Raw genomic sequence first — 18753 nt, 5'->3', positions numbered from 1 at the left:
TTTTTCTTTCCTTTTCTCTCTTTTGAAACAGGGTCTCGTTCTGTTGCCCAGGCTGCAGTGCAGTGGTATGGTAATGGTTCACTGCAGTCTTGATGTCCCAGGCTCAAGTGATCCTTATACCTCAGCCTCCCAAGTAGCTGGGACTATAGGTGCATGCCACCACACCTGGCTAATTTTTAAAATTTATTTTTTGTGGAGATAGAGTCTCACTATGTTGCCCAGGATGGTCTTGAAGCCCCGGGCTCAAGCAATTCTCTCTCCTTGGCTTCCCAAAGTCCTAGGATTACAGGAATGAGCTACTACCCGCCCCCCGCACCAGACATTATTTTTTTGTTGTTGCTGTTTCTCACCCAGGCTGGAGTCCAGTGATATGATCTCAGTTCCCTGCAGCCTTAACCTCTGGGGCTCAGGAAATCCTCCTGCCTCAGCCTCCCAAGTAGCTGGGACCACACCCATATCACCACTCCAGCTAATTTTTTCTTGTTTTTTTTTTTTTTTTGAGACCAAGTCTTACTCTGTTGCCCAGGCTGGAGTGCAATGGCATGATCTCGGCTCACCGAAACCCCCACCTCCCAGGTTCAAGTGATTCTCTTGCCTCAGCCTCCCAAGCAGCTGGGACTACAGGCACATACAACCACGCCCAGCTAATTTTTGTATCTTTAGTAGAGACGGGGTTTTACTATGTTGGCCAGGCTGGTCCCAAACTCCTGACCTCGTGATCCATCTCGACCTCCCAAAGTGCTGGGATTACAGGCGTGAGCCACCACACCCAGCTAATTTTTTTTTCTTAATTTGTAGAGACAGGGTCTCACTATGTTGCCCAGGCTGGTCTTGAACTCCTTGTCTCAAGTGATCCTCCCACTTTGGCCTCCCAAACTGCTGAGATTACAGGTGTGAGCCACCACAGTTGGCCCCCAGATATTCTTTAAGTGTAACGCTTGACTACTCTTTGAGGCTTGACTTCTACTTTCTAATTGGCTTTGAATTACATACAAGTTATTTCCAAGGAGGAGAGTCAGTTAGCAAGATAAAATTGTGGTCTTTACCATATGTGCATTCTTTTATATTCCCAGTTAGCTCTGTTAGCGCTTGTATAAGTCCATATGTACTAAGTAAATCTCTCAACCAGTTCTTTCCAACTGTGGAAAGAAGTAAATGATATGGGGCTGGGCATGGTGGCTCATGCCTATATTCCCAGCACTTTGGGAGGCCGAGGTGGTCAGATCACCTGAGGTCAGGAATTTGAGATCAGCCTGGCCAACATGGTGAAACCCCATTTCTACAAAAGTACAAAGATTAGCCAGCCATGGTGGTGGGTGCCTGTAATCCTAGTTACTTGGGAGGCTGAGGCTGAAGCATCACTTCAACGTGGGAGGCGGATGTTGCAGTGAGCAGAGATTGTGCCATTGCACTCTAGTCTGGGCGAGACAGCAAGACTCCATCTCAAAAAAAAAAAAAGAAAGAAAATAGGGCAAAGGCAGGAGGATCGCTTGATACCAGAAGTTTAAGACTAGCCTGGCCACCATAGCAAGACCCCATCTCTATAAAATTTACAAAGGATTAGGCCGGGCGCAGTGGCTCACGCCTATAATCCCAGCACTTTGGGAGGCCGAGGCGGGTGGATCACGAGGACAAGAGATCGAGACCATCCTGGTCAACATGGTGAAACCCCGTCTCTACTAAAAACACAAAAATTAGCTGGGCATGGTGGCGTGCGCCTGTAGTCCCAGCTACTCAGGAGCCTGAGGCAGGAGAATTGCTTGAACCCAGGAAGGCGGAGGTTGCAGTGAGCCGAGATTGCGCCATTACACTCCAGCCTGGGTAAGAAGAGCGAAACTCCATCTCAAAAAAAAAAAAAAAAAAAAAAATTTACAAAGGATTAAAAAGTAGATAATATTAAGACACTTTAGATTTTTCGAAGGAATGGAGCTTTTTTTTTTTTTTTTGAGATGGAGTCTTGCTCTGTCACCCAGGCTGGAGTAGTGACATAATCTTGGCTCACTGTAACCTCCAACTCCCAGGTTCAAGCAATTTTCCTGCCTCAGCCTCCCAAGTAGCTGGGATTATAGGCACTCACCACCACACCTAGCTAACTTTTGTATTTTTAGAAGAGACACATTTCATTGTGTTGGCCAGGCTGGTTTGGAATTCCTGACCTCAGTGATCCACATGCCTCAACCTGCCAAAGTGCTGGAATTACAGGCATGAGCCAACATGCCTGACTGGAATGGAGCTGTTGATATAAATTGTCTTAATAGTTTTTCCCTTCAGCCTATAAAATGTACAAACACTCTCTTCTTTAAAAACACACTCCTTTGATGCTGTACCCCTTGCAAGTTAACACTTTTCATCTACTCTTTATAGCAGAGTTCTTACAAGAGAGATCCACACACGTGCTATGCCTTTCATTTCACCAGTGACTCAGAAGTTACATTTCTATGATTTTATCACAAAGAAGTACTGAGAAAGGCATACAGCTGGGCGAGGTGGCTCATGCCTCTAATCCCAGCACTTTGGGAGGCCGAGGCGGATGGATTACAAGGTCAAGAGATTGAGACCATCCTGGTCAACATGGTGAAACCCCGTCTCTACTAAAAATACAAAAATTAGCCGGGCATGGTGGCACACACCTGTAGTTCCAGCTACTTGGGAGGCTGAGGCAGGAGAATCGCTTGAACCCAGGAGGCAAAGTTGCAGTGAGCCGAGATTGTGCCACTGCACCCTAGCCTGGGTAACGAGCGAAACTCCGTCTCAAAAACAAAAGAGAGAGAAAGGCATGCAGAGAGTTTTGGATACAGATGCCCATTACAGCCTTTTACAATAATAAAAAAATGGAAACATCCTAAGTAATTGATGATAGGAAGACTTTAAAAAATTATGGCATCTATAAATGAGGATTTGGCTCTGCTGCAAATAGCAGATGACCCACAATAACTGTAGTAGGAGGAGGGGTGCTGTCTGGAACGGGGTGATGGCTCACTCCCCAGAGTGCTTGCAACCTGAGTTCCCCTTTTTTATTACTCTTCTTCTCTGTCTGGCTTCATACCTAAGATTACTTCACAGACCACGCTCGGTTCTCCTGTTCTAGTTATCAGGAGGAGGGACTAGACAAAGAAAACTGGGGCAAATGTCATCCATCAACTGTCTCTTAAGGAAGCATCCAAAAACTGGCTTACAACATGTTTATATAGGGCAGAATTCTTACTCTATTAGAGAAGACAGGCCAGGCGCAGTGGCTCACACCTGTAATCCCAGCACTTTGGGAGGCCAAGGCGGGTAGATCACGAGGTCAGGAGATTCAAACCATCCTGGCTAACACAGTGAAACCCTGTCTCTACTCAAAAAAATACAAAAAATTAGCCGGCTGTGGTGGCACACACCTGTAGTCCCAGCTACTCAGGAGGCTGAGGCAGGAGAATCGCTTGAACCTGGGAGGCAGAGATTGCAGTGAGCCGAGCTGAAATCATGCTATTGTATTCTAGCCTCGGCGACAGAACAAGACTCCTCCAAAAAAATAATAAAAGGGAAGACAGAAATGTGGACCCAGGCCTTGAGCTGATTAGGGTTGAACGAAGCTGATTAGGGTTGAACGAAGCTGATTAGGGTTGTTTAGGCAAAGAACAACTCAGGTAATTGGTCTAAAAGGACTTTTTTTTACATTTATCTGTTTGAAATTTCCCAGCATTAAATTTTATATTTTCCTATATTGAGGGGAAGGAGTCCCATTGGGATATTTTACTCCCTTGCCCAAATGTATACACTTTTTACCCTTCATCTGTTTTATAAAATTGAAATCTTTCAAATATCATCTTGCTTATAGGCATCAGCCCCCAGTGGCTGGTATAATGATACTTGCCTTTGGTTCATCCAAATACAGGCCACTTCTATCAACCAACTAGTGCTTATTAAACCCCAACACACTTCCTCGCATAGGATAGAAGCACAATTACTTATTGTTATTTATTTTAAAAAAGTGTTCATTGACTTGAGTCGTACCATGTACCAACTAAGAAATGAAAGAGTAAGACACAGGCCTAGTCTTATATTTTAACGTTAGCTAAAGAGACACATAAAACAACAGTAAATAATAGAATACTATACTGAAGCAGGTATGAAGTCGGGTAGTCTGGGCTATACTTGGTAGAGGAATTCAGTGATGGTTTCTAAATACAAGGAAGGTGTGTAGTAAAGAATTTGGCCTTGCCCAATGAGAGATATGGTCTCTGGCTTTTGGGAGGTTATCTGTGTCATACCTGATATCTTTGCTCTGTGAGGGAAGCTCACCTGGAGAAAGGCTCACAGGAGGCTGGGCGCGGTGGCTCAAGCCTGTAATCCCAGCACTTTGGGAGGCCGAGGCGAGCAGATCACGAGGTTGAGAGATTGAGACCATCCCGGCCAATATGGTGAAACCCCGTCTCTACTAAAAATACAAAAATTAGCTGGGCGTGGTGGCGTGCACCTGTAGGTAGTCCCAGCTACTCGGGAGGCTGAGGCAGGAGAATTGCTTGAACCCAGGAGGCAGAGGTTGCAGTGAGGCGAGATTGTGCCACTGCACTCCAGCTTGGCGCCTGGTGAAAAAAAAAAAATGGCTCACAGGAACAGGTGTTGCTCCATGCTTTTCTTTTAGTGGCTCCACCTTCTAATAGTGGGTAAGGTCAATCATTAGCTTATGACAGAGTCCTAAACTGAAGAGTTGGAAGGGCTCTCAGGAGGTCATCAGGTACATCCCAGAATTATTTTATCTTTACTGATGATGCAGCTGCTGCCATGGTCACATGGAAAGCAGGGGAGCTAGAACTTAGGTTCTGTGTCATCCTACTCCACGTTCTCTCTGCCACATCACATTGCCTGCTAGTGACACTGGACCACTGTAATCATGGATGGTACTAAGCCCTTGAGCTTCTGGGGTGAAGCTGGCTATTTTTTTTTTTGAGACAGAGTTTCGCTCTTGTTACCTAGGCTGGAGTGCAATGGCGCAATCTTAGCTCACCGCAACCTCCGCCTCCTGGGTTCAGGCAATTCTCCTGCCTCAGCCTCCTGAGTAGCTGGGATTACAGGCACACACCACTGTGCCCAGCTAATTTTTTTTTGTATTTTTAGTAGAGACGGGGTTTCACCATGTTGACCAGCATGGTCTCGATCTCTTGACCTCATGATCTACCTGCCTCGGCCTCCCAAAGTGCTGGGATTACAGGCGTGAGCCACTGCGCCTGGCCGAAGCTGGCTATTAACCCTTGCCATGTCTCCCTTCCCTGAGCCTTGAATCCTGCTTGCCCTGTGGTGCCCCCATGTCCTCCACTATGGTGCTCCCCCCTGCCCTGTATAACCAAGCACCTGGTGGGTTACTGCTTTTCCATAAAGCTGGAAAACTCTTAGACAATGAGAGGCAGGTGGCCAGACTGCTACTGTCCTTTGAAAGTTTAAGGCCAAGATTGAGCAGCAATTGAAAGTAAATATCCAGGCTGGGCGTGGTGGCTCATGCCTGTAATCCTAGCACTTGGGGAGGGCAGGGCAGATGGATCACCTGAAATCAGGAGTTTGAGACCAGCCTGGCCAACATGGCAAAACCCCATCTCTAAAAGAATAAGAAAAGAGGAAAAAAAAGAAAAAAGTAAATACCCATTGAACATGTGCTGTGAGTAAGACATTGCCTCCATCCTATGCCTCTACTCTGTTCCGATGGAAACTAGTTTCGAGGCTCCCACATCGATTGGCTTCTGGAGAATTTGACCAGTAGAGGGCAATGATGGATGACTAGGAGGTAGCAGAGGGAAGAACCAGGTATTTCCCCCATGCTCCGCCTTAAGTGGCACATCCATCAGCAGGTTGGTGTTTTTCCTGACACAGCTCTGGTGTCCCATCCTAGAAGCAGGGGTGCCCTTCTGATGTTGCCAGTCTCTGCATTCAAGCGATTCTCTTGCCTCAGCCTTCCGAGTAGCTGGGATTACAGGCATACACCTCCTTGCCTGGCTAATTTTGTAGTTTTTTTTTTTTTTTAGTAGAGGTGGAGTTTCTCCGTGTCGGTCAAGCTGGTCTCGAATTCCCGACCTCAGATGATCCACCCACCTCAGCCTCCCAAAGTGCTAGGATTACAGGTGTGAGCCACTGTGCCCAGACTAGTTTTTGTATTTTTCGTAGAGATGGGGTTTCACCATGTTGGCCAGGCTGGTCTGGAACTCCTGCCTCAGCCTCCTGCCTGCCTCAGCCTCCCAAAGTGCTGGGATTACAGGCTACATATATCTAATTCTTGACTCTCCAACTTTTCATAAGTCCCCTGATAGACAGATGTTACATAAGCCATTCATCAGTCAAGGTCTGCAAGAAAATGGAGACCACCAGGTATTTCAAAAGGAATTTAATACCAAGACTTGTTTACCCACTGTATGGGAAGAGCTGAGAGGCCAAACAGGGAACAGTGAAACAATGCAGAGATCAGGCTCCTATGTCGACTGGCTTCTGAAGAATTTGACCAGTAGAGGGCAATGATGGATGACTGGGAGGTAGTAGAGGGAAGAGTTCTAGACCAGCCTGGCCAACATGGAGAAACCCCCATCTTTACTAAAAATACAAAAATTAGCCAGGCATAGTGGCAGGCGCCTGTAGTCCCAGCTACTCGGGAGGCTGAGGCAGGAGAATCACTTGAACCCAGGAGGTGGAGGTTGCAATGAGCCAGGATTGCACCACTGCACTCCATCCTGGGAGACAGAGCAAGACTTCATCTCAAAAAAAAAAAAAAGGACTGAGTTCTTTCTTTTTCTTTTTCTTTTTCTTTTTTTTTTTTTTTTGAGACGGAGTTTCACTGTTGTTACCCAGACTGGAGTGCAATGGCACGATCTTGGCTCACCACAACCTCTGCGTTCTGGGTTCAAGCAATTCTCCTGCCTCGGCCTCCCGAGTAGCTGGGACTACAGGCACGTGCCACCATGCCCAGCTAATTTTTGTATTTTTAGTAGAGACGGGGTTTCACCATGTTGACCAGGATGGTCTCGATCTCTTGTCCTCGTGATCCACCCGCCTCGGCCTCCCAAAGTGCTGGGATTATAGGCGTGAGCCACCGCGCCTGGCCTCTTTCTTTTTCTTTCTTTCTTTCTTATTTATTTTTTGAGACGGAGTTTCACTCTTGTTACCCAAGCTGGAGTGCAATGGCACGATCTCAGCTCACCACAACCTCCGCCTCCTGGGTTCAAGCAATTCTCCTGCCTCAGCCTCCTGAGTAGCTGGGATTACAGGCACGCGCCACCGTGCCCAGCTAATTTTTGTATTTTTAGTAGAGATGGGGTTTTGCCATGTTGACCAGGATGGTCTCGATCTCTTGACCTTGTGATCCACTCGCCTCGGCCTCCCAAAGTGCTGGGATTACAGGCTTGAGCCACCACGCCCGGCCTCTTTCTTTCTTTTTTTAAAGGGAGACTTAAATTAGGCTAATGTAGCAGTAACAGCCATGATTCTGATGCTTAGGCATTTTTGTTTTTACAGTTCTTAAATGCTTTCTGACCTGTGTTATCTCATTAGCTCTCTCAAATAAAGGAAGTGAATCAAAATAGGAGGTAGATTGGGGAAAAATTGAATGCCTGACCAAGAGGAGTTTGGACTTGATCATAAAAGCAATGATGCTTTATCAGATGTGTCGCATTGCAGAGCAAATATTTACAGTCCAAAATCCCTCCCTAGATGATTGGCCTCACCCACAATCACTGGGTGGGACCACCGAAAGAAAGGCATGGAGCAACACCTGTTCATACGAGCATCGATCCTCGAAAGAGCAGATCCTAGTTCCCTGAAGATAAATGGAAGGCAGCCATGAGTTTACCCCTCTTTGAGGTTTATCTTTTAGCCCATCAGAACCTCAGAACTACAGAGATTTAGTAGGCTTAGCCAACTATCCTCCTATCCTGTCTCTCATGTGCTTAAGTTCCATATATTATTGGTGTGGTGTATTCCCTCTCCAAAATGATGCCTTGATACATTTATGTGGACCTCTCAGCCAGGAGTATGGATGTAGCTGTTGTCACTCCAAGGCATTTTCTCTGTTCCCTGTATCTATTTCTCCTTCAGCTGCTTGAGCTCAGCTGGTTATGTTTTATACACTATATCCAGCTCCATTTCCAAAAAACAAAACTAGACTTTGTCCTGGTCCCACTTTATCTCTTTCTCCCAATCCTGTCCCCCACCTGCTAAGCTGTCTGTCCTGCTTCCTGCAGGAACACAATGAGAAACACATGGAGTGACCCACAGGATAGGGCTTTGAAAAGTACAAAGTTGCCCTCTAGGCTGGGCATGGCGGCTAATGCCAGTAATCCCAACACTTTGGAAGGCTGAAGTGGGTGGATCACCTGAGGTCAGGAGTTTGAGACCAGCCTGACCAACATGGAGAAACCCCATCTCTATTAAAAATACAAAATTAGGCCGGGCGCTGTGGCTCACGCCTGTAACCCCAGCACTTTGGGAGGCCGAGGCGGGTGGATCACGACGTCAAGAGATGGAGATCATCCTGATCAACAAGGTGAAACCCCGTCTCCACTAAAAATACAAAAAATTAGCTGGGCATGGTGGCGTGTGCCTGTAATCCCAGCTACTCGGGAAGCTGAGGCAGGAGAATTGCCTGAACCCAGGAGGCGGAGGTTGCGGTGAGCCAAGATCGCGCCATTGCACTCCAGCCTGGGCAACAAGAGCGAAACTCTGTCTCCAAAAAAAAAAAAAAAAAAAAAAATTAACTGGGTATGGTGTCGCATGCCTGTAATCCCAGCTACTTGGAAGGCTTAGGCAGGAGAATCACTTGAACCCGGGAGGTGGAGGTTGTGGTGAGCCAAGATTGCGCATCCTGGGCAACAAGAGTGAAACTCCGTTACACACACACACACACACACACACATAAAGAAGCTGCCCTCTGCAGAAAACACCCTAAGGCAGAGGTCCCCAACCCCTGGGCTGCAGACCAGTATGGGTCCCTGGCCTGTTAGGAGCCAGGCAGCACAGCAGGAGGTGAGTGGCGGGCAAGCAAGCATTACTGCCCAAGCTATGCCTCTCAGATCAGTGGTGGAATTAGATTCTCATAGGAGTGCAAACCCTATTGTGAACTCTGCATGGGAGGGATCTAGGTTGCAGATCTGTGAGATCTAATGCCCCCCACCACTGTCTGTGGAAAAACTATCCTCCATGAAACTGGTCCCTGTGCCGAAAATGTTGGGGACCACCGCCCTAAAGGGTTGGTAGATGAACCAACTGAAGCAAAGGAAATAATGACGTTATTTATTGCTGAGGCTCATGTCATTTTTCTGCTGAAAAACCTCCAGTGACTCTCCTTTGTCCAAAGTCCTAAGGGAGGCCAGTTAATGACCTTTGTCCATAGGGAGGTGATAACAGCCTGCCTGGTAGGGAGCAGAGCCCATGTCCTCTCAGTAGCATTATGGGTGTTGCTGTAGGACCTAACCCAAAGAGAGATAGGTATCATTTTATAAGACTATGAATAATGTTTTTTAATAAGATGGCCAAAGTGAGCCCTTGGTCTTTTTTTTTTTTTTTTTTGAGACGGAGTTTCGCTCTTGTTACCCAGGCTGGAGTGCAATGGCGCGATCTTGGCTCACCGCAACCTCCAACTCCTGGGTTCAGGCAATTCTCCTGCCTCAGCGTCCTGAGTAGTAGGGATTACAGGCACGCGCCACCATGCCCAGCTAATTTTTTTGTATTTTTAGTAGAGACGGGGTTTTACCATGTTGACCAGGATGGTCTCGACCTCTTCACCTCGCGATCCACCCGCCTCGGCCTCCCAAAGTGCTGGGATTACAGGCGTGAGCCACCGCGCCCGGCCCGAGCCCTTGGTCTTATATTAGGTGACACCATGGATCAAAGTACAAAAAAGAGATAGGAAGGATTTCAGCAGGTGGGGGTGGGAGATAGGCCTGTGGTGTGGCCAGGTGGAGACACAGATAAATTGCAGATTATTCTGTTGAAGACTCTGTACCTGACATGCAGCAAGCCTCAGTTCTGATGAAAGGGGAATGTAGCCAGCTCCCTAGTGCTCAAGCATTTTGGCTTTGTAGGCAAAACCTGCATTCAAATCTAACTATAACAGCCTTGCAAACAAGCTACTTAACTTCATAGGTAAAGGTTCTGTCAAAGGCCAGGCACAGTGGATAGCGTCTGTAATCCCAGCATTTTGGAAGGCTGAGGCAGGTGGATCACCTGAGGTCAGGAGTTCAAGACCAGCCTGGCCAACATGGTGAAACCCTGCCTCTACCAAAAATACAAAAATTAGCCAGGTGTAGTGATACATGCCTATAATCCTAGCTACTCAGGATGCTGAGCAGGAGAATCGTTCGAACCCAGGAGGCAGAGGTTGCAGTGAGCTGAGATCTCACCACTGCATTCCAGCCTAGGGCACAGAGTGAGACTCTGTCTCAGGAGAAAAAATATATATACAAAAATTAGCTGGGCATGGTGGTGCATGTCTGTAATCCCAGCTACTCAGGAAGCTGAGGCGGGAGAATTGCTTGAACCTGGGAGGCAGAGGTTACAATGAGCCAAGATCACTCCACTGCACTCTAGCCTAGGTGACAGAGCAGTAATCCCAGCACTTTAGGAGGCCGAGGCGGGTGGATCACCTGAGGTTAGGAGTTTGAGACCAGCATGGCCAACATGGCAAAACCCGTCTCTACTAAAAATACAAAAAATTAGGTGGGCATGATGGCAGGTGCCTGTAATCCCAGCTACTCAGGAGGCTGAGACAGAAGAATCACTTGAACCCAAAAGGTGGAGGTTGTAGTGAGCCAAGATTGCACCACTGCACTCCAGCCTGGGTGACAGAGTGAGACTCCATCTCAAAAAAAAAAAGAAAAAAAGGGGGCAGTGGCTAACACCTGTAATCCCAGCTACTCAGGAGGCTGGAGGCTGAGGCAAGACAATTGCTTGAACCCAGGAGGCAGAAGTTGCAGTTAGCCGAGATTGTGCTATTGCACTCCAGCCTGGGTAACAGAGTGAGACTCTGTCTCGAGAAAAGAAAAAAAAAAGCTCTGTCAAAAGATGTTTATGAGGTTAGTGAAGTAACATACCTTTGTACTTTTTTATTAAAGTAATATTACTATTGCTCTTTCTTTTTTTTTTAAGAGATGGGGTTTCACCATGTTGGCCAAGCTGGTGTTGAACTCCTGGCCTCAAGTAATCCACCCACCTTGGCCTCCCAAAGTGCTGGGATTACAGGCATGAGCCACCGTGCCCAGCCACTATTACTCTTATAAAGTGCATATCATCATGCCTTGTGCTCAAGTTCTTTTTTTTTTTTTTTTTTTTGGAGACAGAATCTTGCTGGGTCACTGGGCTGGAGTGCAGTGGCACTATCTCGGCTCAGTGCAGCCTCTACCTCCCAGGTTCAAGCAATTCCCCTGCCTCAGCCTCCCAAGTAGCTGGGACTACAGGCACGCATCACCACGCCTGGCTAGTTTTTTGGTATTTTAGTAGAGACACGTTTCACCATATTGGCCAGGATGGTCTCGATCTCCTGACCTTGTGATCGATCCACCTCTGCCTCCCAGTGTGCTGGGATTACAGGCGTGAGTCATTGCACCTGGCCTCAAGTTCATTTTTAACACATTTGTCTCCCCAACTTGTGGACAAAGCCTTGTCTCGTTGATGTTGTTTCTTCCCCTCAGCAGCAAGCATAAAGCTCCAAAAGTGTCTCGTGGAATTATGCATTAACTTCTAGTTGTTTCATGTTTGTAAATCTTACCTTAACTGAAATCTGAGGAAGCTTAAATGCAGGGACCCGTTTCCCCCAATATAAGTATCATAAAACTGGACATGCACTTACTGGAGCTTAGGGAGAAGGTTGTACTTGATCAGAAAAGGTGTTCAAGTTATGCTTCTTTCTTGTAGGGATTTTCCAGATGACCCAGGTGTGCAGTGGAACACAGAGCATGTGGCCAGCGTCCTCCTCCACCATATAGAAGTGAATGGCATCAATCTGGTAAGGGGACACCTTCCTGAATGGAAAGCCTGAGGTCTTGGTCCCATTCATACCAGGTAGTTTCCATAATTTTTCCTGTGGCTACCCTCCCACTTCCAGTCCTTCTCCAGGGCTGCTCTCCAAGGAGGCCAGAACTTCCAGTGCTCACTGTTAACCTACTGAGGAACAAACACGCCTTTTGATATCTTTTCAATATTTTGTGAGACTGAATAACTAAATTAGCAGTGCTCAGATAGAGGAGGGAGATTTTTCTAAGCTGTGTCCTCCTTAATGCCCTCAAGCCCCCACCTTTGTCCTGCCACCTAAAAACTCAGGTCCCCCAGAGCCTCTCCAGTGATTCTCATTTATACAGAACTTCACCTCACCTTTACCAAGGATTTTCACAGAATATCATTTTAACTTTGAAAGTAAGCCAGGCGCGGTGGCTCACATCTGTAATCCCAGCACTTTGGGAGGCCGAGGCAGGTGGATCAACTGAGCTCGGGAGTTCGAGACCAGCCTGACCTACATGGAGTACAAGAGTGAAACTCCATCTCAAAAAAAAAGTAAAATTTGTGGCTGGGTGTGGTGGCTCATGCTTGTAATCCCAGCACCCTGGGAGGCTGAGATGAGCAGATCACCTGAAGTCAGGAGTTCCAGACCAGCCTGGCCAGCATGGGTGAAACCCCATCTCTATTAAAAATACAAAAATTAGCCAGGCGTGGTGGTGTGTGACTGTATCCCAGCTACTTGGGATGGGGAGGTGCGGTGCTGAGGCTCAAGAATTGCTTGAACTCGGGAGGCAGAGTTTGCAGTGAGTGAAGATGCACTCTAGCCTGGCAACAGAGCAAGACTTTCTCTCTCAATAAATAAATAAAATTCTGAGTTTACATTGCAGAAATTGAGGTTTTGCAGAGACCAAACAGCGTGTCCACGGTAAGCAAGTGGTGGTAAAACTAGGATTTTAAGCCTTGATTTCCTCATTCCAAGAAAACATGAGAAGGCATTCATACCCACTAAGGAAGAAAATTTTAGATACAATTGGAGTAATAGCCGAGATACGTATTTACTGCAAAGGTGGACAAACCTAGCAACACCAGTCTCAGTTCTTCTAGGATCAGCAGAACAGTTTAGCCTGTAGTCAATTTTAAAGCTGCCAAAGAGGTTTAAATGATTCTTTGGCTTGGCCTCCTAAGTAGCTGGGACTCTGGATGCATGCTCCAACATGCCTGGCTAATTTTTGTATTTTTAGTAGCGATGGGGTTTCACCATGTTGGCCAGGATGGTCTTGATCTCCTGACCTTGTGATCCACCTGCCTCGGCCTCCCAAAGTGCTGGGATTACAGGCGTGAGCCACTGCTCTCTGCCTACTACCAAATTTCTTAGGACACACTTGCTATTGATAAGGAAACTCAAGTTTACAGTACAGTGGGAATGATTTCTCTGGCCTGCATTTAGTGCCACAGTAGAAGTACAGAATCATGCTAACACCATGGCCAGTGTAGCCATAACTGGCCATCATTCAAGCTAAGTATGGGTTTCCATTCAGCCCGGAAGTTTCAACTGCACACGAGAGATGGTGAAGCAGCAACACAGAAGTACAGATGGAGGTGAGGAGCACAGACTAAGACACGGGGAGAGTTTCTCACCTGGGCTACACCGGGATGAGAACATAAGCTCTCCATCATCATCCAAAGCAAAGCTGGCTCTGTAGCTATCAGTGCAGGAAACTGGGTTCTGTCTGGTCTGAGCTCTGTGGTACTGCGGCAACATCATGAAAACCACAAGGAATGGGAGACAAGACAGGGTTTTGAAAAGTACAAGCTAGCTGGGTGCAGTGGCTCATGCCTATAATCCTAGCACTTTGGGAGGTTGAGGTGGGAGGATCACTTGAGGCCAGAAGTTTATGACCAGCCTGGGAAATATAGCAAGACTCCATCTGTATTTTTTTTTTTTTTGAGATGGAGTCTGGCTCTGTTACCTAGGCTGGAGTGCAGTGGCACAATCTTGGCTCACTGCAGCCTCCACCTCCCAGGTTCAAAAGATTCTCCTGCCTCAGCCTCCCGAGTAGCTGGAATTATAGGCACCTGCCACCATGCCCAGCTACTTTTTGTATTTTTAGTAGAGATGGGGTTTCACCATATTGGCCAGGCAGGTCTTGACCTCAGGTGATCTGCCCACCTCGGCCTCCCAAAGTGCTGGGATTACAGGCATGAGCCACTGCACCCAGCTTCCATCTCTATTTTTCAAATTTTATTTTATTTTATGGTTTTTTTTTTTTGAGACGGAGTTTCGCTCTTGTTATCCAGGCTGGAGTGCAATGGCGCGATCTCGGCTCACGGCAACCTCTTCCTCCTAGGTTCAAGCAATTCTCCTGCCTCAGCCTCCTGAGTAGCTGGGACTACCGGCATGCACCACCATGCCCAGCTAATTTTTGTATTTTTAGTAGAGACGGGGTTTCACCTTGTTGACCACGATGGTCTCGAGATCTCTTGACCTCGTGATCCACCCGCCTCAGCCTCCCAAAGTGCTGGGATTATAGGTGTGAGCCACCACACCCGGCCTTATTTTATGTTTTTAAATAGTTTTTCACACACACACCCCCAGCCCATATCTATTTTTAAAAAATAAAATAAAATAAATTTTATTTTATTTTATTTATTATTATTATTTTTTTAAAGATGGGTTTTCACCATATTGGTCAGGCTGGTCTCGAACTTCTGACCTCAGGTGATCCACCCACCTCAGCCTCCAAAAGTGCTGGGATTACAGTGAGCCACCATGCCCGGCTATAAAATAAATTTTAAAAAGAAAAATGCAAAGCTGCCATCCTTGGAAAGCAGGCCAGGTGGGTAGTAGTGCCTTCTCTGGGTGTCAAGCAGGCTAGGTCCTGGGCCTCAATCCCCCTACCTCAATTTTCATTCAATCAATATTTATTGAGTACCCAATATGTGACATTCGCTATAGGTGGTGAACTGGGAATACAAGAGTGAGCCAGAAGCACTTAGTCCTTGCTCCTGTAGAGCAGGATGTGTCAGTGGGGCACTATTGCACATTTGGGACTGGATAATTTGGTGTAGGGTTGGCCTTGTGCATGGAAGGATGTTTAGTGTCATCTCTGGCGTCTACCCACTAGATGTCAGTAGCAATCCCCTGCCTCAATTGTCACAATAAAACCATCTCCAGGCCGCACACAGTGGCTCACAACTGTAATTTCAACACTTTGGGAGGCTCAGGCAGTAGGTGGATTGCTTGAGACCAGCCTGGGCAACACGGTGAGACCCTACCTCTACAAACAAATTTTTAAATTAGCTAGGTGTGGTAGCATGTACTTATATTTCCAGCTACTCAGGAGTCTGAGGTGGGAGAATCAACTTGAGCCTGGGAAGTCGAGGCTGCAGTGAGCGTGATGGCATCACTGCACTCCAGCCTAGGCGACAGAATGAGACCCTGTCTCAAAAAGAAAAAAAAGAGAGAGAAAAAAAAAACTCTAGAAGTTACCAAATAACCCTGGGGCAAAATTATCTCTAGGTAAGAACCAGTATCTTAGAAACCAGAGCAGCTCCATGGTTACCTTTTATTTACTGGGGTCTGGCTAAGATTTTATTTGAACAAATATATTTCCAAGTTAGGAAAAAGTAAAAGTGGATAGAGTTTTGTAACGAATGACAGGTGCCACTGTAACGTACAAATCTGCAAAGTTCAGAGAACTAAATACAGTTCAGCTTAGCCCTGCTTGCAACAGAAAGGGGAGGATGAGACCCCCATCGTGCTACAAATATAAAACTGTGAGTTGTAGGATGAGAGAAAAAACAGACTGGAGAATTTCAAAAGTGATTAAGCTGAACTTCATGTGACCCCAAATTCCCTAGCCAAGGGACTGCCCTCCAGCACCCTCTAATATTCATCCAGCAAGAGTGCTAGCCAGCTTCATCCGATGGCAACAGACTTGGAGTTGAGATACACTAGCATTTACTGCTATACAGTTTTTTCGTTCTTGTAGCAAGATGGGGGTCTCGCTCTTGTTGCCTAGACTGGAGTCACTCTTGTTGCTTAGCTTGGGTGACAGAGCAAAAAAAAAAAAAAAAAAAGAGAGAGAAAGAGATAGAGAAATATAAGCATTAGTCATTAGAATACTTTAGTTGAATTATGGAATTCTGTCGTTAAAATTCTTCCATTACCCACCACTTCTGTTGACTTTGTCAACATGGTAATAAATTGAGGCTCATGGTTTTAACTCTAAAGTTATAAGATCCTGAAATGTCTTCTGAATTTTTTTTTTCAGGTGGGGTTTCACCATGTTGGTCAGGCTGGTCTTGAACTCCCAAACTCTGGTGATCCGCCACCTTGGCCTCCAAAGTGCTTGGATTACAGGCGTGAGCCACCACGCCCTGCCTCTGAATTTTTTTTTTTTTTGATACAGAGTCTCACTCCATCGCCCAAGCTGGAGCGCAATGGTGCTATCTCTGCTCACTGCAACCTCTGCCTCCTGGGTTCAAGCGATTCTCCTGCCTCAGCCTCCTGAGTAGCTGGGATTACAGGTGCATGCTACCATGCCTGGCTAATTTTTGTATTTTTAGTAGAGACGGGGTTTTATCATGTTGCCCAGGCTGGTCTTGAACTCTTGACCTCGTGATCCACACGCCTCAGCCTCCCAAAGTGCTGGGATCATAGGCATGAGCCACTGCACCCGGCCTGAATTATTATTTTTATTTTTATTTATTTATTTTTTTTGAGACGGAGTTTTGCTCTTGTTACCCAGGCTGGAGTGCAATGGCACGATCTCGGCTCACTGCAACCTCTGCCTCCTGGGTTCAAGCAATTCTCCCGTCTCAGCCTCCTGAGTAGCTGGGATTACAGGCGTGCACCCCCATGCCCAGCTAATTTTTGTATTTTTTTTAGTAGAGACAAGGTTTCACCATGTTGACCAGGATGGTCTCTATCTCTTGACCTTGTGATCCACCCGCCTCGGCCTCCCAAAGTGCTGGGATTACAGGCATGAGCCACTGTGCCCGGCCTTATTATTATTACTTTTGAGATGGAGTCTCACTCTGTCACTAGGCTGGAGCACAGTAGTGCAATCTCGGCTCACTGCAACCTCCGCCTCCCAGGTTCAAGCGATTTTCCTGCCTCAGCCTCCCGAGTAGCTGGGATTGCAGCGATGTGCCACCATGCCCAGCTAATTTTTGTATTTTTAGTAGAGACAGGGTTTCACCATATTGGTCAGGATGGTCTCGACCTCTTGCCCTTATGATCCACTTGCCTCAGTCTCCCAAAGTGTTGGGATTACAGGTGTGAGCCACCGTGCCCAGCCTGCCTTCTGAATTATGCAAAAGTGTGTGTGTGTGCACGTGTGTGTATTCTGTGCCATAAACAGTGAAGTTCACTATGTACTTATCTTTCAAATAAGGTATCCATTAATGACTCTCAAGATAACCCTCTAACCAGAGTGTTTGCCTGCCTAGAATACCCTATTTCCTCACAAATGAGCTCTTCCAGACCCCAGGAGAAAGAATAACTAATCTAAACTCTTGTAGTTGGTTGGCAGCTGTCAGAATAAGAGTGCAGGTCTTCTGAATCTTTTTTTTTTTTTTAAATGGAGTTTCACTCATCGCCCAGGCTGTAGTGCAGTGGCATGATCTTGGCTCGCTACAACCTCTGCCTCCCAGGCTCAAGCAATTATCCTGTCTCAGCCTCCTGAGGAGCTCAGATTATAGGCGCATGCCACCACACCCAGCTCATTTTTGTATTTTTAGTAGAGACCAGGTTTCACCATGTTGGCCAGGCTGGACTCAAACTCCTGACCTCAAGTGTCTGCCCACCTCGTCCTCCCAAAAGTCTTCTGATTCTTACATAGTGCTTCCTCCTGCAGCCTAGCATGCCTTCTCACATAGGGGATGCTGGTAAAGAGCATGGACTGTGAAGTCAGAAAGATACAGACTCCAAGAACAGCTCCACCATCTTCAGCCTCTGCTTCCTGAACTTCCTTAGGTGTAAGATAGAGTTAGTACTATCCCTGTGCTCAAGAAATGTTAGCTGCTCTTATTATAACAGAGGGCTTGCTGTACATGAAGTCACTATACTTTACAGTTTAAAATAGAAAGACCAAGAGTGAATCCCTTCCAATCCCAGTTCCAGGTTCCTTCATCCATGCAGTATGGTCACCTTTCTTTTTTTTTTTTTTTTGAGACAGAGTCTTACTCTGTCACCCAGGCTGGAGTGCAGTGGTGCAATCTCGGCTCACTGAAACCTCTGCCTCCTGGGTTCAAGCGATTCTCCTGCCTGAGCCTCCGGAGTAGCTGGGACTACAGGCACACACCACCATGCCCCAGCTAATGTTTTGTATTTTTTTTTTTAGTAGAGACGGGGTTTCACCATGTTAGCCAAGATTGTTTCAATCTCCTGATCTCATGATCCACCCACCTCGGCCCCTCCCAAAGTTCTGGGATTACAGTCGTGAGCCACCTCGCCCGGTCACCTTTCCTTGGAGACAGCTTGCCTCTTTCCATCACCCCTAATCAACCATTCTATCCTTCTCTTGAGTCCTTGTTGTCTTTTTAATGTTTCTTTCATTATTCAGTTGGCCTTTTTATTATTATTCAAATTATTCGTTTTTTCTTTATTTGTGTAGAAATGAAATGTTAGAATACAGACTGAGCTTGTAGTTAATAAATAGATGTTGATATATCTGTGAAAATGGAAACAGAGGAGTATCTATGAATAAATACACTTTTTCCATGAACTCAATTCCAGGACAAGGTGGACATTGTCACTCAAAGCTTTTTTTGCCCTCAGTATGGCATGACAAAAAGAGA

General features: G+C 46.5%; 1 protein-coding gene across 1 annotated transcript in view; it reads left to right on the top strand.

The window, feature by feature from the left end:
* PIGL (phosphatidylinositol glycan anchor biosynthesis class L) overlaps positions 1-18753 on the top strand; it is a 118192-nt gene that overhangs the window by 64745 nt on the left and 34694 nt on the right. The window contains exon 3 of the mRNA XM_078373251.1: positions 11869-11959. Within this exon, the coding sequence (XP_078229377.1) occupies positions 11869-11959 (91 nt within the window). The remainder of the gene's footprint in view (positions 1-11868; positions 11960-18753) is intronic.

Source organism: Callithrix jacchus, chromosome 5 (assembly GCF_049354715.1).
Source record: "Callithrix jacchus isolate 240 chromosome 5, calJac240_pri, whole genome shotgun sequence".
Taxonomy (NCBI): domain Eukaryota; kingdom Metazoa; phylum Chordata; class Mammalia; order Primates; family Cebidae; genus Callithrix; species Callithrix jacchus.
This window is presented reverse-complemented; position numbering and strand designations above follow the sequence as displayed.